At 34.8% G+C, this 24,873-nt stretch overlaps 1 protein-coding gene across 2 annotated transcripts; it reads left to right on the plus strand.

Moving 5' to 3' along the window:
• Positions 1 to 18,251: 18,251 nt before the first annotated feature.
• CYP6AQ1 (cytochrome P450 6AQ1) lies at positions 18,252 to 22,555 on the plus strand. Of its 2 annotated transcripts, none has more exons than XM_034334935.2 (6): positions 18,252 to 18,413; positions 19,403 to 19,936; positions 20,342 to 20,713; positions 20,837 to 21,021; positions 21,294 to 21,582; positions 22,197 to 22,555. In XM_034334935.2, exons 2-6 carry the CDS (start codon positions 19,414 to 19,416, stop codon positions 22,373 to 22,375), a joined length of 1,548 nt encoding a protein of 515 aa, XP_034190826.2. In that variant the 5' UTR covers positions 18,252 to 18,413; positions 19,403 to 19,413; the 3' UTR covers positions 22,376 to 22,555. The 2 variants fall into 2 exon arrangements, with proteins under 2 accessions (XP_034190826.2, XP_034190827.2); XM_034334936.2 differs by having other exon boundaries at positions 18,273 to 18,365.
• Positions 22,556 to 24,873: the final 2,318 nt, after the last annotated feature.

Raw genomic sequence — 24,873 nt, forward strand, 5'->3', positions numbered from 1 at the left:
CACTGGTTCAAATGGCAGCTACCGCGACCGAACAGCGTGGAAATTTCGAAGATTCAACTCTGGCACGAGATCTCGTCACGCAGCCATGTGAAATGTAAATAAAAGAGCACCGAGATTCGCTCAGGTTTAAGGGTGCTGACTGTGTTTGCTCTGTTACACGTCAGAAATTTGGTAGAACGAAACGTGGAAAAATAACCATTTCATAGCACAAATACGTTATATTTTGTGATAAGAAATTTATGATTAAAATTACGTAATATTTCTATGATATCTTCAGTAGCTAATAGAGGAAATTCTATATATTTATTGATCCTCGGAGGGCGGACCATGGAGAGACCCCCAATCTTTGTAAAGAAACTTCTGTTGCTTTAAAAATTATTCTTTCAATACCTGAAACTCTTTTATTTAAAAATTGTACATTTAACTTTAGGTTAATATCCTTGTCTTTGTTTTGTAAAATTGGGTCCCGATTGACCCAGACTCTGCTGTTTAAGGTTTAACACGTAAAGTACCAATTATTAGATATCCAAATAATTTTCAATTTACTACTATGTATTATTATTTAAAGTTTCTCTTCAGAGAACTTAACATTTATGTTCGAGATTATTTAAAAATGGCCAATCTTGAACTTGTGCCATTCAATTATATGGCATATTTTACATGGCCCACTGTATAGGTATTAAGAAATGGGCAGCCCTGTTCGAATAATCAACCGTACGATACTTTAAACGCCCGTTACGACACTCGTTACACAGTATCTGATTTACGAATCGAGCGAAGGTAGCGGTGGCATTATTAACGGAATGCAACGAATCCTTGGCGATCCTTCTTCCTTCGGGCCTGCGGCTGACCCTAGGACATTATCCTTGCTCGTCCCGTGGACGGTCTTAAATTAATATTCAAATCTGTATCAACGGCCGTGCATGAATCTCGCCAACGGCCACCAACCATTGTCATGTCGAAATTCGTGTGTCCCTGTGTTCCTCAAGTGTCCTTCCTGATCGTCCGTGGATTCGACTGATTCAATTCCTCCCCTCCTCTGCTGCCTCCTGGTCCCTTCTAGCGATCCACTGGCCGACGATCTTTTTCCAGAAGATTTTTTTTCTTTCGGGGAACGAACACCATTGGTCGAACTGTTGCTTCACGAGTGACCCAATTACTATGTCCCATTGGGAGTTTGTTGTCCGAGGTATGATTCCTTGACATGGGTTACTTACAGTTCCTTCCTTCCTAACTGTTACACACGTATACATATTTTTCTAACACTGTGTTAGGTTGTTACATATAAAATAGCCGATTTCAACACATAGAAAGAACGGTATAATTTCATGACATAAAAGTACTACAACATGGCACTTATGGTACATCACTTTGTAGCTTAATATTTGATGAAAATGGCAATATACATAAATGATTCATCAATATTTCTAATACAAAATAGGTAATTCTAAATTGTAAATTGATTTATTGGTAGGTTGTTTGTTCCAATTGAGAATATTGATGAAACACTTATATGGTTACTTTTAATAAACTTTAAGCTTTAAATTAATATACTATAAGTGCCATTTTGGAGTACTTTTATGTCATGAAATTAGTCAACTTTCCGAAATTGGTCATTTAATATAATTTCATTTAATAAAAAGCAGATTTTCAAATTACAACAATAATTACTGTATAATCTATCGCTATAAAAATGAATAATTTTCATTATCATTAATAAGTTTTTCCAGAATATTTGGTGCGAACGACGTAATTCACGAAGAAATCGTTTCGTCTGCTCCCAAGGAGAATCTCTGGCGATTCTCAGAAAGACAAATTAACGATTCGGTTTTCAGACCGGCTACAAATTATTACAGTGTACGTGTCGTAATTACAACGTACGGATTCGCGAGTGACACGGGGAAAAGGAACGCCCGACAGAAATGAAATTCTTCTGTTTCGTCTTCTTCTTTTGCCTTTCGTTGTTGTCGTAATTATCGGCTCTTTAAAAGGTGCCGACGGTATTTCCGTCTCTCTGAAATCCGCTGATTGCCGGCGTGGAAATCGTGGGAGCCACGGTCCCGAATAAATCGAATTATCATATTAATACCGGCATGTCATCGTCGCATTATTCATGCGTGGCCTGCGACGAATACTCGCCGGCGTCGCTTATAAATCAACGGGATTCGTGGAAGCTGGCCTCTCCTGTGATTTTCAAAATTCCGAGCCCGTCATTTACAAAGAATCTCTTACTCTTTCTTGATAATCATCCGACGATCCGATACTCTGTCGCTTCGTATTATTACGATACATCGACTGTTCTCATCTCTCCTTTCTCTCCTCTGAAACAATATACGTCTTCGAAATTGTATACCTTCCTACTGAAATTATCTTGCACCATGTCATTGTAAGAAAAAAAAAATAGTTTCTGATTTTCATTTTAAATAACATGCTTAAAAGAAAAAAATGACAGAATTTAATATTAGTTTCAATTTCTCTAATATTAATTTTACTTAATCTTGATTTATTTACATATATGATATTCAGGCACTTGAAGTTTTTAATAAGAGGCTTTTATGTGTTGACAAAAAATTGATTTAAATGAACCTTCTCGTCTGAGGGTTAATATGCGTTTATAATTTTATATATGAGACTTAAATAGAAAAGAAATATTGATCAGTTTTTTCTGTCTATACTGAATTTATAAATATTTGAATTTCAGTTTGTTAGTTCGGTGTTCCATCATTTATGCAAATCGTTTATATCGAAATCGCGGATCCGTAAACGTTTCGCCGAAGGAAACAGTTGAAGATTATTCTCCGGAGTTCTATAAAAACAGATCGTTCAAGCTGAAAAACCGAAGAGCTTCGCTTCATAAACCTTTCAATTCGCGAAACCAGTTCTGCATTGGCAATTTTCGAATCAGGGTAACAACCTCCATCTTACGAATACTATGTTCCAATCGAATTCTTCATTCGTATTATCAAACCAGTTTCATTAAATCTAGAATCGTTAATTACAAAGCTGATTCTCATCAGTACAATAATAACATTATTTTCTACAGTTGAATTTTAATTTCTTCTTCTTATCAAATTCCATCAACACTTTGAGAAGAAAAAACTTTCAGTAGCATTATTATTGTATTGATAAGGTAAAAAAATTGAAAACTTAAGTTTGGAAATGAAGTGTTCGTATTCTTCATAATTAAGAATTAATTATTACTCGACACCCTAATTTTGAAGAATCAAAGCTCCAATATATCTTGTATCAATAATCCACCCAATTGGTTAAAAATAAAATTATTATTTAATGAAACTTTCAACATCTTCAGCACACTGACCAATACGTTAAAAATGTTTCATCAGGTTCGCGAGGAAAGGCGATCCATCAAAGACGGTGAGTAAAATTGAAAGAGAAGGTCATTCCCAGCGAATGACTGTTCGAAAAAGGAAGCACAAGCCGGTGAAACAAGCAGGAAGGATTTCTTTCCTTCTCCGTTCGTTTTTTGTCCTCCACCCTGAAGACCGAACAGCGAGGCTCGAGCAATAATTCAATTAGCCCCGAAGATTTAGTGGCGCGGACTCTATAATTCAAGGTGCACCGTACGAGTGAAATAGAAATGGAAACGACGGGGAGAACGGAAGGGGGTGAAAGAGCGGCAGCTAGACCCACCTTGGCATAAATTAGAAGAACAATGCTCAGGACCAAGGTGGACCATGGCGGTAATGGCACTAGCCACGGCTATATGGATGCCACTAATAATTAGACTACGAATATTTATGCAAATATTTTCTGCTTTCCAGCGATTGAAAATAATATCTTACATTCTTAGATTTAATCAACCCTTAATTGGTATGCTAAAATACAAACACTATTTGATGGAACATTTTAGCACTATATTCTAATTTCAAAAAAATAATTTTCATCAATACCTCATTCAACTATTAAGCTAATTAGTGTTATCTGTTACTTGACTGCAAAGGATATTCCAAGGTCCCACTATAGCAATTAAGGGTTAATTCTTTAATTCTTAGATACCGTACTACCTACATTCATTTCTACTGCAGCAGTGTGTTATTTTGCAGTACTTTTATGTCACCAAATCATATAAAACTTTATATTTTTCAAAATCAGTTAAAATTTACAGATTGATGCAAAGAAGTAAGGGGTGACAATTTTTCTATTCATTTGAAAAACCGATATCACACCATACAGAAAAATTCTTTGAAAAAATGGATCGAATAAATGACTAAAAGAATGATCGACTGACCAAAGAATTAGAAGTCGACGGGGCGCGTAGAAGGGATGCTAATAACTCGGTTCCGACACGTCCGATGTGCCGTCGAAGGAGGAACGGACACAAACGAAATTCATGCGTAATGTATGCGATACGCGAGAAGCATGGCAGCGACGTCGTTGGCCTCCCAAACAATTAGAAAGGGTCCGTGGTGGACGGCAACGGAGAAGGACGAAACGGCCGGCGGCGAGGGCCGTTCGTAGGGGTTGCGTTTCAATTTCCCTAGGAACCGTTATATTGCAACGTCTTCCGAAATTAAAACGCTTGGACTGCTTCCAACGTGTGCGAATGGCCGAGGCGGCGAAAGGAGGGTGAAAGATAGAAGAGAACGGCCAGTTCGTCGTGGCACCGAATACATTTCTCATGAGACACTTGCCGTATACTTTTACAGTTGGCTTAAATGTCCTGTGAATATCGTTGTAGTCGATGCCTCCCTGCCTCAGACTGACGTCCATGAAATTCCACTACCTTTCGTCAGCTTTTGGAATTTCAAACGATGTACAAGTTAAAGACGAGATTGTTTACGGGCCAAGAAAATGTTTTATCGTTTTGTTGAACGTTGTGGAATGCTCGGTATTAGACGACCTTATTTCTGGGATTAGTTTCATATTGGTTTGTTGGAAACATGTAAAGTCTGACATAATTTGATGACGTAAAAGTATCATAAAATAACACTTATGGTATAACTATTTAAAGCTTAAAGCATAATAAAAATTACTACATAAAGGTTTTATCAATATTCCTGATAGAAAATAAATTGCAATAAAGAAAATGAATTAGTTACCATTAGGTACCCTATTAGGTTGGCTAACACTATTTCATGACACAAAAGTAACATAAAATAACACTTATGGCATATCTATTTAAAGTTCAAAGTATAATAAAAATGGCTACATGAAGGTTTTATAAATATTCTTAGTGGAAAATTAATTATAATAAGGAAAATTGATTAGTTACCATAAAATACATACCTTATTACGTTGGCTAATGATCTGACACTATTTTATGACATAAAAGTACCTTGAAATAACACTTATATGAATTTAAAGCTTAAGAATTGATAAAAATAATTATATAAACCCTTCATCAGTATTCTTAATAGAAAATGGCTGATTCCTCTTTGGAGCAAACCGTTTGAAACAAAGAACTCCAATTTTCAACCCCCCTCAGCTGCAACTTTAAATATAAATTTCTAACATCTATATTTGTTCAGTTAGAAACTCTAACAGTCTCTATCTAAGACCGATCGTGAAGTCCAAGCCGTATAGAAATTCGTCCCATGCAAATGTTCATACGACGATCCAGGCTCGCGTGCATTCTTCCTTTAGAAAGCCAGGACGAAGGTCCTTCGATCCTTCGGTAAGAAGGGGTTGCGCGAAAGGTGGTCAGTGAATTTATAACGCAAAATACGCGCAATAAAATCGAGACTACCGGGCCGAGGAACACTAATACGCACGCAATAAAACAGCCCCGTGGCGTAGCTTCCGAAACAACCCCCTCGAGGAACCGTGCCGGTTCGTCCTTTAACCCATCGGTGCGATTTAAATATTATCTTGTAAGGGGATGGATTTAATACATTTATAATTGTACACGGGAGTGTCAGGGCGGGGCCGGGTCATTGGTCGGACATCAGTGACCCTTCCGGATGACCTATGCAAGGGTCATCGTCCACCACGTCTTGTAACCTTATTTTCTTTTCCTTTTTAGGACTTAGAACACTTCACTTGGAAACTACCGAGTCGATCGAGCGAAATTTAGGGCACGGGCCTTACCGGTTTCACCATTTCTGCCCCTCGTCCTTCCGAAATGGGACGAGGGGTTGCTCTTCGGGGTGGTCACCACGAAACGTGTCAAACGGAACTGTACTAACTTTTAGACGTTGAAGATTGTTCTATTTGATATTTTATCTCCTTTTGAAATTTGCAACTTTAGTTTTTTCTTAGAAATTTAATAGTTGGAAAAAATAATTAAATATAGGTACAAAAGAAATTGCAATAGGGAGAAGAATAATTTTAATATCTATTAGTATTAATATGCAATGCTTTGACCATGTCGTTAAGATTATTTGTTAATTTTTTAAACATTTCTATTCTTCAACCTTTGTCCATTTATTGAAAAATATACATCATTAATTAAGAAACTGGTTTATGAGTCTCCTCCACTTTCAAGCACCTAATCAAGTAGAAGTAAATTACGGATTTTATAAATTCTTAAAAATTTTATCTCAATAATATTTCTCGGGTTACAAGAAATAAAATCCAACACATGTCCAATAAATTTCACAACCCTTCCTGACATAAAATCCGAAACAATTCACCTAGAAGACAATTTCACAAATCATTAAAATAAAGTCAACACTTATTTCACCGATCTCCTCTTGCTCTTAACTTATCCAACCCTTGCGCAATCTTTTCGTCGTTCCTATAATAACGGCCGTGATCCTCTGAGACAAAAAAAGAGGAGGAAGCCGTTTAAATGATGTCGAGACACGCCATTTAGTTTAAACGCTGGACGAACGACCGGTGGCCGGCTTCATTTTCCGCATAATTTCTGAGCGGTCGTATTTTTGCAACTGTGTTACCGTGCCGTTTTATCGCGTGTATTTTCTGTCATAAATTCACTGCCCGACCCCTGACTTCAAAAGGGTCCCGGGAACTAGAGCCCAGAAACCCTTTTATACAATGACCAACACACAATTTATAAAATAACATAGATCATGTTATGATTTTCTGAGAACATTTTTGTATAGATATTTACAGTTAAGTATGGGGTTGAATAAAAAGTCTTCTCGTTTGTTCTAAAAAGAAATTCAAGCTCTTTTCACTGCCTTCTGCTATCTTTCAAGCAATTTTATTATATTACATTAAGAAAATTTCCTATTTTTATTTGCGAAAAATTCTTTCAAGTGCTTCTTCTAAGGAAAATAAATCTCTAATGGTTCGTTCGAAGACGTTCGAAATTTCGAATGAAGATCAACTTCAGAAAGAAGAAGACAACCTTTTAGATTCAAATCAAGAACCTTCTTCGAAGTCTACGTTTATCGAAAATTAGTTTAATTCAAAGTCAGCTGAGATTTTCTTTTTGTATTCTCAACCTTTTCGTCAGAATTTGATACCCCAGAGAAGAATGCTGCTGTCGACTTCCCGATGAGGTCAATGAAGTTTTTCAATACTACATGAAAGATCTTCTTATATGTTCCCTTTTCTTTGATTTCTTTCCATCTTTTTGCTTTGTTCAAGAGATTTAACATAACAATATCTTGGAAAATGATAAAAAGTATCAAGAAGAAGATCTCTTACGGGTCAGTAATTTTAACTTAATTCGGTGACATCTGAAATTTTTCTGCTTAGAAAAATTCGATTGTCAATTGAAGGTAGAGGAAAAAATTATAGAAACTTTTATAATGGATTTCCATAAAACAATTCTTTGAACCTTTGTTAGCAAAATTTTGTTAAAAGAACGCTGAAAGGAATTCTATAAGTATTTAAATTCTTCCTATACAAGGGAAGCGAAGGTTTATGATTTAAAATATAATCAGGTTCAATTTTCTAAAATAATCAGAAGTGTCTCGCGTTCTTTTCGAAACGGAAGGAAAAAACAAAGCAAAACCGAACTTCCGAACGGAAATTCCATTCATCTGGCGTACAGACGAGTCAGCCAGCAGCAATTTCGAGAGGATTTCGCGTTCGCAGCTCGTTGTTTCCGGTTTCGTCTTTCCCGGTGCCGCTTCCACCGAAACAGCCTGACCAATCCTCGTGTTGGCCCTTGCGTGTCGGAAAATTTAGTTGTCCTGGAAACTACATGTTTCTGGCTAATATATCACCGACTTTCTTTCCACTGTTTCGTCTGTTTCCCTCCCGTGCGGCGACAATCTTTTCTTTTCCACTAAAAATCCGCCGGAACTTTGATCATACCTTCATTTTTGGAGAAAAAGTTGAATATTATTTTCAGAAAAAATTTCTAAAGAATAGAAATATACAAAATTGGAATCTCAATATCAATACCTTGAAAATTATATACTTCGTATAACCCATAAAGGGTGAAATTTCACCCCATGTGAATTTTCTAATGTATTATTAAAAATCATAAGAACTGCTAAGCCTTCAATTCAAATTGTCAGGAGTGACAAATAATTAAATTTGTCTAAGGGTGATAATTGATAATAGTAGTTAATCTTGTGATGACGAATCAGTCCTAAACTTCACAGCATACACACAGGATGTTATTAATTAAAAATAAAATGAGTAATAATTCTATTCCTCAAAGCATATGATAAATTTTCATTATCTGCTTCGTGTCAAGAACATAACGCGATATTTTGTTGCTACAATAATTCTGTTTGAGTGCATATACAGAGTGTCTTAGACGGAGTAGTACAGTCGGGCGGGGGATGATTCTGCAAGCAAAAATAAGCCGAGAAAAGGAATAAATTTTATCTATCAGAAAATATTAATATAAGAATAGAAATTCGGGGGAATTATTTGCATCAGCGAATTCCTCGAAAACGGGTCAAATTCGACCTATTAAACGAATCGGTCGTTTCTATTCGATTCAATGGACCAGCGTCGGGTCCAGATAGCAGATAAGTGAACTTCCTGAGCTCCTGTCGCGTATCGATCCGAATTCTGATTCAATTTTCTACGCCCCCCAACGCACACGGCGAAACGGCATGCATTAAACATCACGCATAACACATACCATCATCGTGTTAATCTACAGACTTTGCAGCAGTATTAGAGTCTCGATACAAATTTAAGGCTGATCGTGTAGGTACCCGTCTCTGATCGAAACAAGTGTTTCAGACAGTCTTCGACAATGCAGAAATATGACACCTGCAAGGAGGATCATTAATAGTCATTTCACGATTGCTAATTTTATTTCTTAATGAACTCGTAGCGATTTATTAAAATAAAAATGTTATTTCGTTCTTGATTTCTTGGATTGATAGATACGAAGATGGATTGTGTTTTTCTCTTTTTTTCTAATTTTCGAGAAGTGTGAATAATTATAGAGTAATTAACAAAGTGAACATTTTTTCAAACGTTTATCCACATCAATTTTTTATTATGAATGTAGTATATGAGTAGTGATAGATATTCGAATTTTATTTAAATTTTAAAAGTCTTGAAACTCTATTTCTCATTTGAGACTTATAACTAGAAAAGAAGCTGAAACAGCAGAATACTATCCTTCGCCCTATTTCTATTGATTTTATATTAAAAATGATAAATTTGACAAAACACGCGGCTGCCAAAGTGTTAATACTTACCTTCTTGAAAGAATAAAAAATTGTGCCCTCTTTGAATGATTAGAATGGGGTTGAAATACCTAATTGTGTCTACTTCTTTTATGTAACGTAAATTTAGTTTCGGGAATAGTTTTAGCAAGGTCGATTGCCAGCAGTATAGTTTCCCGTAATAATTATACACATTGGTCGCTCCTATTCCACGCGCGTGTAATGGGTCCAGCCGCGAAATAACTATAATCTCCACGTATCACCTCATTCCATATGCTGACTATGGTCATAAAGTATTTGTGCTAGCCGGCCATGCCAACGAAAATTATAATTAACCGCGAGTTATTTAAGTTACCAATTTTATTTCGCTCCGTCTCTCCGTCCATCGGTGAACGTGTCCTGCGGATACGCGAGCTGCTTTTCGGCTCCTCCGTCGGCGAACATCCAGAAGACAGAGGCTGTCCGCTCTATTATTAGGCGTAATGGCCCGGGAAAACTTTCATTAACTTGTCCGATGCTTAATTCATGAGGCGACCGTCGAGATACCGTGTAATCCGTACCTCCTCCGACCCCTTCGACCGATCGAACCCAATCGAGGAAATGATTCTGACCAGATGTAGAAAGAACAGAAAGATTTTTATAATCTTTTTGCTAACTTTTATGCTGTAAAACTACATTTATTTTCTTCTTAATTAAAACGATTTAATCCTCGCATATTTTATAGAATCTCATAATTTTGTTACAACTCATCTATATTTATACCATTCTTAAAAATTAAAAAGAAAAATCATATTTTAAATCATATATCCCTGTGTCCCTTAGTTTATTTCCGTTTTTTCCTGCTAGGAGGCGCAATGCAGCGATGTTTGGGTTGCTAAGATGTAGAGGACTGCAAGGATGTAAAGGGTGCTGGGATTCAGAGATGTAAGGGATGCAGGGATATAAAGGATATAGGGTTGGGCTCCGAGAGGCCCACAAAGACAAACAAATAGTAAATAACTGGGAAGGGTGAGTCGAGGCCCATGAAGAGGGATAAAATAATAAATAAAAGGGATGGTGAATAAAATGAGAAGTATTTGGAATTACTGGACATTCCCCAAGGTAAGTTGTCGACTTATCCGTCAATCGTCCGGCAGTAGGTAAGTTGTCGAATTATCGATTAATCCTCCTGCAGTCGGTAAGTTGTATCCTGTTTGGCACTTTTTAGTAAATGCATTCAGGCACCGACGAGAGACTGCCGTCGACAATATCTCGTCAGTGATTCAGGCGATGCAAGCGTCGAAGCCTAACTCCAAATTCCGTGTCGGTAAAACAGCCCACGTTTGATGGGAAACTGATTTAAGCGCCACCTCACTTATAGCGGCATGCTATACCGCGTCACTTTTCGTAGTAACTACAGAAGCAAAAGACTGGACATGCGTTTGTTTTCGAGGGGTTATGATTTAGGGTGCCCCAGACACCCCCAGATGAGATTAGGTCTGCATGCAGAGAGCACAGCCAGAATAACAAACGTACCTATTTTATCAGCCCCTCCTTTACCGTACTACAGACTGACATCTGAAAAGACCCAATTTTTACTCGCTCTAATTCTACTTTTTTTTTCAGAAATCAGCCGAAAGCAGCACAAGACTGAGCAATTATTATTATAATTGTTTGACAAACTTGTATTCACTTCATGCGCCTTAGTTAATAAATCATTTTAAAAAAGCAACTGAGTTATTATTTAATTTACCCAATTTCATTTCTGAATTTATATATTTAATACCTGTAACTTTTATCACAGTTAATTATTTATTTGACTTAAATTCTTCTATCAATTTAGTTATTCAATGTACTTAACTTCTTTTCTCAATTATTTATATATACAACATTCAATAACCGATTGATCTTTAATAAATTATAAATATAGTATACATGAAAATCAAACTTAAAACACAGTAATTACTTCTTAATATCAGAAGAACCTAGAACGAGGTGCGATCTCCTCAGTCCCATACCGATAGCCGAGGGGTACGGATCAACTTGTCAAACATACAAATATGTATAGGTACCTCTAATTTCCTTTCGGAATTTATTTCATTTACTTTATTCGTCTTCTTTGCTTATTAAATAAGCTCATCAAAGGGGAAAAACATTTATGATTTTATCCCTCTTTTGGGTCTCGGCCGACCATCCCTCTTATTTCACTTTTTCCATTTATTTATTATTTTATCCCCCTTTATAGGCCAAAGCCCACACTTTTCAGTTATTAATTATTTTATCCTTCTTTATGGGCCAAGACCCATGCTTCCTAACTATTTATTATCCTTCTCCTCTTTATGGACCAAGGCCTCCTTTCGCAGATATTTATTTCATTCTTTTTATGAGCCTTGCATGGACCACCACTAAACCACTGCATCATCGTATCCCTTTTATCCCTTACACCTCTGCATGCCTTACATCCCAGCATCCCTTACATTCCTGCTTCCTTTATACCACTGTATTCCATACATCATTGCATCTGTTACATCCCTGCATCCCTTACATCCTGGTACTACTTATATTCCTGCAATCCATACATCTCAGTACCTCCCTGAAACTTAGTTGAAATTTTTGTGGCTATAGGGCCTGCGATTTTGTACTTTAGTTCCTTTTTTACCGCCAGGGGGCGCTGTTTCGACGTGCGAAATTTGCGCCCTCTGGCGGTAAAAAAGGAAGTAAATTTATACAAAATCGCTGCCCCTAGCGGCAAAAATTTGAACTAAACTTTTCAGGTCGAAACAGCGCCCCCTGGCGGCGAAAATAAGAACTAAATTTTGCACGATTGTTTTCGCTCTGTGGTGCAGAAAGTAAATGTAAGGGATGTAAGGGTTGCAGACATATAAATGTTGCGAATATGTGAAGGATCCAGGGATGTAAAGTATACAGGGATGTAATGGATGCAGGGAGATGAAGAAAGCAGGAATGTAAGGAATGCCGAGTTGTAATGGTGGCAGAGGTGTAAAGGATGCAGGGATATAGAGAAAGCAGGGGTGTAAAGGATGCAGTGATGTAAGGAATGCTGGGATGTAAATAATGCAGGGATATAAGGGGTGCAGAGATGTAAAGGAATCAAGAATGTAAAGGATGCACACCAGAGTAATAAAATCAACACGTTCTTCCTCCTAATGAGTTTATTCAATAAGCTAAGAAGATAAATAGAGCAAATTAAATGAACACAGAAAATAAAATAAGGGTATATGTATGCTTAGCAGGTAGATCTGCTGCCCTCGGCGGTCGCTATATGACTGATGGTGTTTCACTTCGCTGTAGGTCGAACGGTTGATTTACTCGAATCAGTGGCTGTAAATATTTTTTTTTTTAACGTGGGGAAATCTTGCATAAGACCCCCCACCGTCCCTTGGGGGAGAGCGGTGGGGGAGTGTCAGATTCCTAGTGACTAAAACCCCACGGTGACCGACACTGGCGCTAAAGGAGGACTCTGGGACCTTATGTGTATTACTCCGGAGCCCTCCACGCCTGGCACATTGGTGCCCATATGGGGTGCCTGGCATGTGGCCGACACCGGGGGTCGCACCCGATGCCGACTTCTACTTGGACCGCGTGCAAAGGCGTCGGAGCCTCCACTCCTGACGCCAGGGGCCCTGACGACTCCACTGGTTTTGGTGGTGAAGCCGTCATATGTAGTGTTGAGAGAAGGGCTGAATCAACCTCTCCTTGATTCAATTAAGAATTGAATCATCTTTTTAAATGGAAATGCATTTTCTTTGTTCTCTGTCTTCCTCAAGTGCTAAAATCGATAATTGAAAGAAACTCTATAATCATCCATCGATGCATTAACAAAATGAATATTAAGTTTTCTAACTGAGCATCCTAAGTGAATTCTAAATTGCTGAATTACTGAATCAAGTTCAGTAAGTTCATTTCATGTTGATAAATTAGACGAATTGCTTGTTCATCGTAAACAGATAATTACTTCTGCACAGTCACTTTGATGCGCCCCAAACGTTTTCATGCACTTCTACCTCTACAATATACACAATTTCCTGACTCATTATTTTCAAGAGATGCAGAACGTGAAGTGTTTACCGTCTGCTTGCGTGTTGATTCTGCTAGAACACGCACGAAAGAGCAGAGACCAGCGTGCGAGTCAAGGAAAATCGTAATCACACGGAAAGAAAGAATGAACGAGCTGCGATTGATGTCGGGACAAGAGAAAGAGAAGAACGCGAGAGTCTGCTGGACCTGTTTCATTCGCGTGAGCAACAAAGTAGGGAATTTCGTGACCTGACGTGACTCTACCCGGTATAAAGTAACTACACAGTGGATTGAAATTACTGTCGATCTATCATTATCCCCCGAGGACGGGTTTCCGTGATGGTAGATGGACATCCATTAAGGAAAAATTGGAACGTCATGGACTGAACACGCGAACACTATTGTTTTCTACAAGCTGGAATAATACAATATGTAATACAATGCATTATGTATCTACCATAATTAAGCAGTTCACAGGTTAAAATGATTAACTCTGCTTTTAGAATTTTTAAAAATTTTAGACACTTAAAATTTTAGAACATTAGAAATATCAAAATTTCAATTTTAGAATCTTAGAATGTTATAATAATAAAGGGATGGTGGCCTACAGTTTGGGGTAGGATCTAGGCTCACCCTGATTCCTAACTTAATCTCTAACTTACCCTAATTTATATTATTTTATCAATTTCTCTGCTTTTAATTTTGTGGAGTTAAGTACCTAATTTGGCAAATGAGTGACTCAATAATCCTTACATAAAATTCAGTAACTCGATACTTTTGAACTATAGTGTTCCTTCTTAGTCAGGGAAAGGTTGGATCGACGATCACGGCCAATTTAATATACCATCACGAATGATTACAGCTTTTACCATTCTCGACGAACCCTCACGTAGAGAGTTTGCTCGCGGAAGCATCTTCTTATTTATCATCGTGCATGCAGCTACATAAATCATTGTTTATTATGTTACAATCACGTTCGTTTCCCACGTAACTGACGTGCAACTAGAATGACCGATATTCTCGTTTTTCCTCAAACTACTAGGTCTAGGTTTTTCTATTTCTATAATAAGCGGTTAGAGTTACAGAGTTAGAGTTTCCTGCAAACTTGTTGCAGCCATGTAAATCTTGAATTTTAAATGTATCACGGATAGTAATTATTGATAAATCATGAACTGATGTGAATTGAAACGAATAAAAGTTTTGGAGAAGAAATATCTATAGAATCAATGACAATGCGATTGATTTTATCTGATTTTATTATTAATGATATAAAATGATTATTGAAAATTTGATTGAAACGATTTGAGAGTTTTAAAAAGATAATGAAAAGATTGCAAGCGTATCATTTTTAATTCTTTTGACAACGAGTACTTAATGATTTTAATGCAAGAAGAAATTAAATGAGAATTTTTATATTCTGAGCAATTAATTAAGCAGACTGTTATCTTTGCAGATGATATATAGATGAAATAATTAAAGAATTAATTTAGTTCTTAATCCGAAATGTGTATCAAGTTTAAGTACTTACGATTAGACATGTATGTTATTGAAATCTCCAACAATATTCAGTTTGATTAAATAGAGATGTTGAGAACTTGATGTATCCGCGATTCAGATACTATCTGGATGTTAAGAGTTGAAATGTTTAAAGTCAGCTAATGTTTAAGAGGAGCAATCGACGTGCTAATTAAGAAGTTTACCATTTATGTTCCCAGAGTTGACGACAATTTTCTGTTTGATGAAACCTTTCCAACCTTACAGTAATAACTAAGTTTAGCAATTAAGATGAGTTAATTAAGATGTTGGCATTTCTGTTCCAAATGTTCTTTACAATCTTTCCAAATCCTGAATCATTTCTAAGCTGAATGATCAACAAAATCCTGAATCATTTCTAAGCTGAAAGATCAATAAATTTCGAAATACAACAGATAAAAATTATTCTCTTAAGAATCATATTATCTTTAGAAACCTTGGTTTATGATATAATTTGGAATACAATCTTATCGCAAACTCCAAAACGTCTTAACCGAATTAAGATAGCTTGTATGATTCCAAATGCAAAACTTATACACACAAATAACAAATCTAATCATGGATATCGATAATACTTCATTGATAACGACAATGATACAAAGTTGTTTTTACTTATAGTAGATACCTCAGTGAGTAATGGCTTTTAATGATGGTGAAAGAAAAACATTAATTCAAAGTTGCTAAAACTGCAAGACGATAAAATTATTATCCAAACTGATGTGTATTTAATCAACTTCTGAGAATTATTATTGTCACGTGCACAGAACATTTATGTAGATTACAATATTCCTGATGGTTTTAATAAAGACGAAATTGCATCATTTGCAAAATCATTAGAAGATAATTGACAGTAACTATATATGTATATTACGTATGTAACACGTAAATATTGCTTCGAAATAAAAACTACTTCATAAGGTTACATGAATATAAGTACCATTTTTGAAATACAATACAATAATGAACGAAAATCGAATAGAAGAGAGAAAATATTCGTGTTATGACGAGCAAGTTTTAAAACCAATTATTATTTCAAGAATGTAACTCAGTGAACGACTGCATGCAAAACGATGTTCATCACGTAATGTTTAGTAAGCATACGTTGTATCGCTTGTCAGTAATTACTCGTGTTTTTGCTTACTTCATTATTGCATAACTGATAATTGTTTAGTGACGTAGCAGGTTCACTACTTTATTTACCTATGTAGCATGCAAAACGTACTCCGTCATTGGAGAATCTCAGAATATCCACTAAATTTCAAGAAAAATAGTATAACAGCGAAGAGATATTAAACATCTACCTCTAGATTTTTCTACCAATTAGTCAGTTTATAATTAGCCTTAGATTTTGTAAAAAATCTATGTACAATTTATCTGATTAACTTTTTTCTCATTAAGGTGACAACAGTGGAAAGATGCAAGTAAATTCAGGACACAATCGTTTCATTTATAGTACCGTATATAAGAAATATAATATTGATTCTACACAAATTTCGTATCTTTATAATATATTAAATTTGTAAGACCGATCACTAAAAAGTGTATTAATTTTTGAACACATTTTGTCAAACCACTTTTCATTAAAATAAATCTTCAACCATGATATTGGTGTTTGATTATTACCTCCACTGTTCTATTTTTCAAGAAATCCGTTGCAACGTATAATATTGATAAATGATACAGAAATTAGTAGCTATGAAAAAGAAGATTGCATATGAAGTTGCATAATTTAGAGTTGATAAGGTACCGATAAAACGTGCCAAATAGAGTATTAGTAGAGAAATTAAAATCACTGCCAATTCATGATATAAGGAAATAATATTCTTTATTTCGACGAATCCTTTCGAATACAATATATTTTCTCTAAGGAATTGTACGATTATGAAACAATATTAAAATTGTTATAGTCACTTCAATAACAGTTTCTACTGGCTCATCTTGTGTTTTTACAGAAACATTTTTTCACTGTTTTTACACTAAGTGCTGTGTCATTATCCAATCTTGTTTGATTAAAGGGTCATGTCGTATAGCTATTAATTCATCTTGATATTTACAATTTGGTTGGCCCAAACTATACTGGATACATGATACTTTGACCTATATGATATATGGCTCTCAGAGATTTGACAGATAATCCTACAGTGGCCTCTTCAGTTTCTTCATTAAGTATCCTTCTATTATTCGGATACAATACGTTTCTATTTTAAATTATCTTAAAACTCTAATAAATTAGGAATGAATAATCTTGCAATCGAGCATTTAAAATCAATACCCACGTTTCAAAATAAATACTTTTGTCTGCTATCAACAGTATCAATGCCTACAAATTGTTATCTCGTACTCGAGTGTTTAATTATGTGGTTTTAGAATTTTTAGAAAATTCTAATCTCCAATGTGATAATGAAATGGAAGATGACAATGTGTTATCTTTCGATCAAGAAATAAATGGTAAATGATATGCAAAAAACACACCTGCCTTTTGAACAATTGGTAAGAAAACTAATGGACTATAAATAAAATTATGAATTCAGCAAATAATAATTTTCAGTCTAAACAGACGCTATTCGAATAATAACAAAATAAATAATGGAAAATATATTAATAGGTATTTATGGTAATTTTAGAAATAGAATAAATGAAAAGGTGATGAATTTACTTGTTAATCTAATAGTGTTTTCCCAATTTTCTATTTTTCCTTCCTATTTTTAAAGAAATAAAATGGCCCCACGAATAAACGACGTATAAGTTCTAAACACAATTTTTCATAAATTTTTTGACAATTTATTCCATGAGATTCCAAAATTGACATAATTAGCATTTATTACCATAATAACGATAAGACTTCCAAAATGAAAGGAATTTACCGATGCCATTCTCAGTTTCCTCTTATGTACATAATTTTTCGCTTCAACATTATAGTGGAATTCTATCGTCGGTAGGTTTATCAGTACCAGAGATAACGCGTTACTCGCTTGAAAACATTCAGTAAATTAATACATACTACATGATGTTAAAATAGTTTTATTGCACTTCAAATAAAAACAAAACCTAAGATTATCTTAATATTGCTGTAGCCCGATAAAAACATAAAAATCAACGACCTATTTTAGTCGTGTCATTCTAAGTGCTAATAATAATGTACTGTTCAGTAGAAATTCAAAGAGAAGGGATAAGATTGTATTCTGCGTATATATTCCTCCAAAGTATACGCAAACGTCATTTATTAAATCGCAGCTTTGGAAAGTGTCTCGTGAGAAACGTTCGTCGTAGGAATGTGGATTTCAATGTGCTGATATATTGTTTGTTAGTGAAACTAATCGGATCAAAAATAATAAATACCTTTAATTTCTGGTATTTATCTATAATTTTTATCTTTTTTTTTTAAATAATCATCTGTTTAACCACAAACTCAAATACTTTCTAATTCAAAAGATCGGATTTTTTTCAAATTTTTATCAAATATTTAATGCAAAGAGTGACTTTGACAAGCGTCTCAAAATATTTTTAGACTTTTTGGAATCCTAAACTAGTGATATAATATAAAAGCTTCTTAATCTCCATTTTTCTATTACTTTTTAGATCAATCCTCAAGATTTATCAGTTCTTAAAAAAAAAAATTAGTAAAATTTAAATTTGTGAAAAATAAAATAAAATAAAATTAGTAAAATTACTGTAAAATAAAATAGCATCTTCCAGTATCTTAATTTTGTGATAAAGTATGTAGATTTTTGGAAATTTGGTTATCAAGATTGCTGTTGAATTACATAATCTATAATTGTATATTCATCTCTCCTCTTCAAACAAGGTTCCTAGACGTAAAGTCTGATCTTCTAACTGGTTATCATATTTTCTCTTATCTTTGTTATCATTAATGCTCTCTAATCTGTTTATTTATACTCAATGTATTTTTTAAAATACTTGTTCAAGAAATCTACTAAACTTCTCCTTGTTTCAAGAGGGTCTAGCCGTATAAGCATAATGAAACGACCCCAGCAACAATTTCGGTTGATATTTATACCACATAATGCTTTTTGCCTAAAAAACAATTGTGTGCAATTTCAACCCCCTACTCCCTCTGATAAGGGAGATATGAGGGTAAAACCCCAAAACTTTACTATTTTTTTTCTCGGAAGCTATTTAAGATATTTGAACACATTAAAGTGCAAATAGTAGGTATTCATTAGCTGTATTTCATATTTTCTTTTCAAAATTTTTATCCGATGATTAAAGGTTGAAAATTAACAAATAAATTTTTGAAAGTGATTTTTACAAACAATCCCTTGAGTGACACCCACCGATTCATTCTAAATCGCTAAATCCTAATTCGGAGTGTTTTTTAGATCCCCTCAAAATGGCTCTGATAACGCAATATTGGGGCCTGGACGGCCTCATCGTCTTCTCGGCCCTTATGGTATACATATACTTCCTTATAAGCCGAAATTTCAAATACTGGGAGAAACGAGGGGTCATGGAGGTCCCTCGTACACTGCTACTGGGAAATTTCGGCGACTGTCTATTGGGGAAGAGAGCACCATGCGAGTTCCTACAGGACCTCTACAACCAGTCCAAAGGACTCCCTTACATGGGTTTCTATATCTTCAACAAACCGTATTTCCTGGCACGCGATCCTGAACTCATAAAGCACATCATGGTGAAAGACTTCAACGTGTTCGGTGATAGACACTCCACTGCTGATGGCGTACACGATCGTTTGGGATACGCGAATCTCTTCATGATGAAGAATCCTGCCTGGAAGGTTCTTAGAACTAAGCTAACACCTATCTTCACGTCAGGAAAACTAAAGAAGATGTTCGACCTGATGCTGTTGATCGCTAAAGATCTTGAAAACTGTTTGCAGTCAATGGATTTAGAGGGTGAGTGTTTTTTACGCCCTTAATCTGATCCAGTTATACTCAGGATTTCTTAATCGAAAAAATAATCTATTTCTTTGATACATTTATTGTTAATTGATTAACAGTAAATTTAATATAGAAAATGATTGATTCCTTTGACACGTTGATTACTGTGCAGAGTCACTAGTGATTGATACCAGGGATTTAAGTGAAAGAAAATCAATTATTTCATTCACAAAATATTGATATTCACAGAATAAAGATTACTTAGGTAGAAAAATTGAAATTTAGTCTGAAGGAAATTGTTTGTAATTTGAATATTTTAATTACCGTGGTTGGGGGGGGGGGGTATTTGTGATTAGCATCTCAATAGCATAGCTACTATATTAATAAAATAATTTAAAACAAATGTAATGTTTGTTCAAGGTGACGGAAAGGTGATTGAACTGAAGGATCTCTGTGCGAATTTTACCACCGATATGATCGGCAGCACTGCTTTTGGTTTGAAAGTGAGCTCGTTGGAAAAGCCAGATACTCTATTCCGAGATCATGGCAGACAAATCTTTTCCTATAGTTTAAAACGCAGTCTCGAGTTTATCATCATATTCTTCCTGCCGGAATACGTGAAATACACTCGACCGAAATTATTCGGTAAAAGCACCAATGAATTTTTACGAAACGTCTTCTGGGACGTGATTAACGAGCGAGTTAAATCTCAAGAGAAACGAAACGATCTCATCGATCTTCTGATCGAGCTGAAAAAGAAGCACGAAAATGACACAGATTTGACTGACTTCAGTGAGTTAAATTTTTATCATCAGATGTTAAATTTTAATTTATAAAATCATTAAAATCAAGATCATTGTTATCAATGATATTGAACAAACATTAAAATTTGAAATTGTAATGATTGTATTTCAGAATTCGACGGCGACGATTTGGTAGCACAGGCAATCATATTTTTCACAGGTGGTTTCGAAACATCCTCGACTACCATGTCCTTCACACTGTACGAGCTTGCTGTGGATCAGGAAGTTCAAAAGACCCTTAGAAAAGAGATTCACAACGCTCTGGAACAATCTGGCGGCAAAATTACATATGATATGGTACGAAATTATTATTAAAAAATGAGTTTATTCAATTTTTTCTGATACCAAGCTGTCAAAAGCTCTGACAAAAAGTTGTACCTACCAAGTGATAGAGCAGATTTTTTTCTTGAGAAAATTATCAAAGAAACTTAGAAAATACATTTGTTAAAAAGTTAAAATAATTTGAAGACAGACAACCTCTATGTTTCCTACTATCCTCATTATACCTACTATTATAATTACTTTTATTTTTTCTACATATTCTGATTTAATGAATTCCTTTTTTACAGATTATGACTCTGCCATACCTCGATATGGTAATTTCAGAAACACTTCGTAAATATCCACCTCTGGCATTTTTGGACCGTGTCACTTCAGCTAATTACAAAGTACCAAATTCTGATTTAGTATTGCCAAAAGGCACACCAGTGTATATACCCATGATGGGAATACATAGAGATCCAGAATACTATCCTGACCCAGACAAATACGACCCATCGAGATTCACCGAAGAAAATAAACAAAAGAGACCAAACTTCACTTACTTCCCCTTTGGCGAAGGACCCCACGTGTGTATTGGTAAGTCAAAATTCATAATTAATTTTTAACATATTCATTGTTTTATATGTACACCAAGGAAGAACCTATTTAGATAGAATTAAATCAATAATTCTGCTCTTTAAAATACTATAGAAGAATTATTATTATACTAATTTGAATACTTGATTTTCTCACATGTATTTGATCGGTAAGAATTATTAAAAGATAATTATTAATAAAAGCTTTTGATTTATCACATCTAATTTCAATAATATCTGGGTTGACAATGAGAACTTTAAATCAATTTCTTGTTTATTCATCGCGTAAACAAGTTAGTGATAGATGCAAAATGACAAGACTGCTTGTCGTACAAGACAATTTTAGTTTACAATGTTACATTTCAAGGAATCATATGAATTTTAAACGATAGAGGATCTTTTTCTAATATAAAATTGTAGTTGATGAAATAATACATATTCATGATAATGTAAAGAAATGAAATCAACCTATCAATTCTCATATTCTGTAAATGCAGAAATGAGTATTTTTGTTTTCGATTACAATCCAAGTTTTCAGAGAAGAAAACCTAGATACTCGAAAGTCTAGAACAGAAAATTAACAAATTTGTTAATTCGTGATAACTTTTATTTCAGGCCTTCGATTGGGATTGATGCAATCGAAACTTGGAGTTGTACAGTTGATCAAGGATTATGAAGTGACGGTTTGCGATAAAACAACTATTCCAATGACTCTGAATCCCAGAGGACTCACCACGACAGCTGAGCATGGAATATACGTGAATTGCCGGAAGCTTACAACAGTTGCCGGTTAAATTGTCTTAGAATTCTATGAAGTACTTTTGTATTAGATATGATTTGGTACTCTTTATCCTATCTCTCTCCTTCAGGTGTTTTCCAAAGATTTCTTATTTTCAAAACAGCCTAAAAATTGTAATTATTCACGACACTGGATGTTGTGTGATGCTAGACTGAAATAAACATCACTGTAAAAATGAATAGTTTGTTGGAATCTTCTTCTGGTTCCATCTGAAATAAATTATCCTACAGAGTGAGCCAAGAATCACTTTCATTTTGTTCCTAATAATTATTTATAGTTATTGTTAATTAGAGAAAAAAATATCTGAGTTAATAAATAATTTTCTAATTAAAGTTTGCGGTTTTATTTATTTATACAAAGTATTCAGAAAGTGACTATTGCTCCACCCGGTACTTTATTTACACGGAGATATGTATATATATATATTTGTTTTATTCACTTAATTCTCATTTACAAAAGAGACTAATCGGCTGGCCGCCCGCCACATGGCCCGTCCGCTTACTTAAAATTAAATCTCTGTAATATATTAGTACGACACCTTGGAATCAAATTGGAATGATGGATACAATTGGTATCCTGGCAGCCCATTCGTATTGTTCGACGATGCCATTCAATTATAAGTTCATTGCGATAATTGTATAGATCATTGTCGGAATTTTAGAGGAGCCAGAGTGGGCCTAGTTCCCCTAAAAATTTAGATTGCCATTTCCTCAAAAATCAATCTCCATCATTCTAAAATTTTAAAATTAAAAAATTTCAAAACTTCCAAATTTCAGATTTCCTACATTTGAGAATTGAAAAATTGCAAATATTCCAAATTTCAAATCTACATTTGAGAATTTAAAACTTTTAGATTTCTGATTATTTCAGGATTCCAAAATTACAAATCATCAGAATTTCAAAATTACTGATTTTGCAAAACAGAAAAACAATTGATAGTCATCGTAGAACAGCAACGAATCGGTGATTAAATTTGTTTCACGGTACTCTTACACACAATAATAATAATAATATCTATACAATTAATCGTTTACAATATCGTGATAGAAACTCGCCAGCGAGCTTAGCCGTTATTTCACATCCTCCGTTCCATGTTTCTCTCTCTCTTCCTCTCTATCCAGGTAAATATACGTTATACATACATCTAGGATGTTAAGTAGCTTACACATACCAAACAAATTACAATATATGCATTAATTCTTACATTTCATGCAACTACATCAGAATTAGGTCTTATTTTTCATTCAGGAATTCTGTTTCCTCAGAGTTGGGAATAAATAATTCTTCATTCCAAGAAAGAAATTATGTGCCATGCCCGGATAACTTGTTTTATTCGAAGCATAGATTGCTGCACCTATGCAAGCTGATACCAATCTGCATACACTGCAATCTACTTGCATCATAAAATTTAATAGTAGTTGCATCAATTGCAAAATGTTTCATCATGTGTAAGCAACTATAGTTTTTGTTAGTACAATTCGCGTATCTTGAGCTGTACCTTCGCCACCTTAATTGCAGGCCATCCTGTTAACCTTTATCGTGCGTTCACAGCATGCGTGTTAACACGACACAGTCCAGTCCGTTTCACGTGTTCCGTGAACTCGCGTGAGATCGTGATTTAAATAATAAATCAGGAAATAATAAGAAGAATATGAGAGAGGAGACTTCCTTTCGTACTCTAGGATTGCTGTAATTTAAATGCAATGAAAATAAATGAAAAATCGTGGAGATTAAAGTGCTGGCTGTTCGCAGAACTGGAAAACTTGTTTCACTTAATTTTGTTGTTTTAAATTTTCAACATTCAGAGTTATGACTGGGAAGAGGATTTTCATTTAGAAAAATTTAAGAACTCCTTTAACTAAAGAATATTCAATCTATTGAATATGGAAAGATATTTTATGGTTTAAATAAGATTTCATATGCAGGCTCGATTTAGTTTCCACTTATAAAGGAACTACATTGAAAATATGAAAATTGTGCAGAAATTCTGATATTCGATTGCCGATGTAGATTTATGAAATGAACCCTTGCAGAACTTTATAAAATGTGGAAACATATTTTATCGACTAAAAGTCGAACTGGAAGGGCTTTCACGTTTTAACGAAATGTAATATTTGGAATTGAAAATTCACATAGAAGTAAGATAATTATTTAAAATTACGTAATAAATTGACTCGCGTTTCCTGAATTTTTCATTCTAGTAATTGGAAACGTGTCGTTAAAAGCATAGTGTTATAAATTTTCATTTTTAAAAATGTCAGGAAGAAAGGACTTCTGTTACTGAAAACATTGATCAAGTTAAAACAACAATATAAATAATGTTCAGGTATTCCCAATACAAATATCAGATTAACAGAGATTTTACACTTTCACGTTTAATTAATAATGTAACAGTGGATTTTTCATATTATGCTCCTCATCGATAATGCATGAACCGTTCATTTCACAATTATCGAAAATCATGTATTACATTAAATAAACAAATCCCCCGAG

The sequence above is a fragment of the Osmia lignaria genome, chromosome 14, assembly GCF_051020975.1.
Source record: "Osmia lignaria lignaria isolate PbOS001 chromosome 14, iyOsmLign1, whole genome shotgun sequence".
Classification (NCBI taxonomy): Eukaryota; Metazoa; Arthropoda; class Insecta; order Hymenoptera; family Megachilidae; genus Osmia; species Osmia lignaria.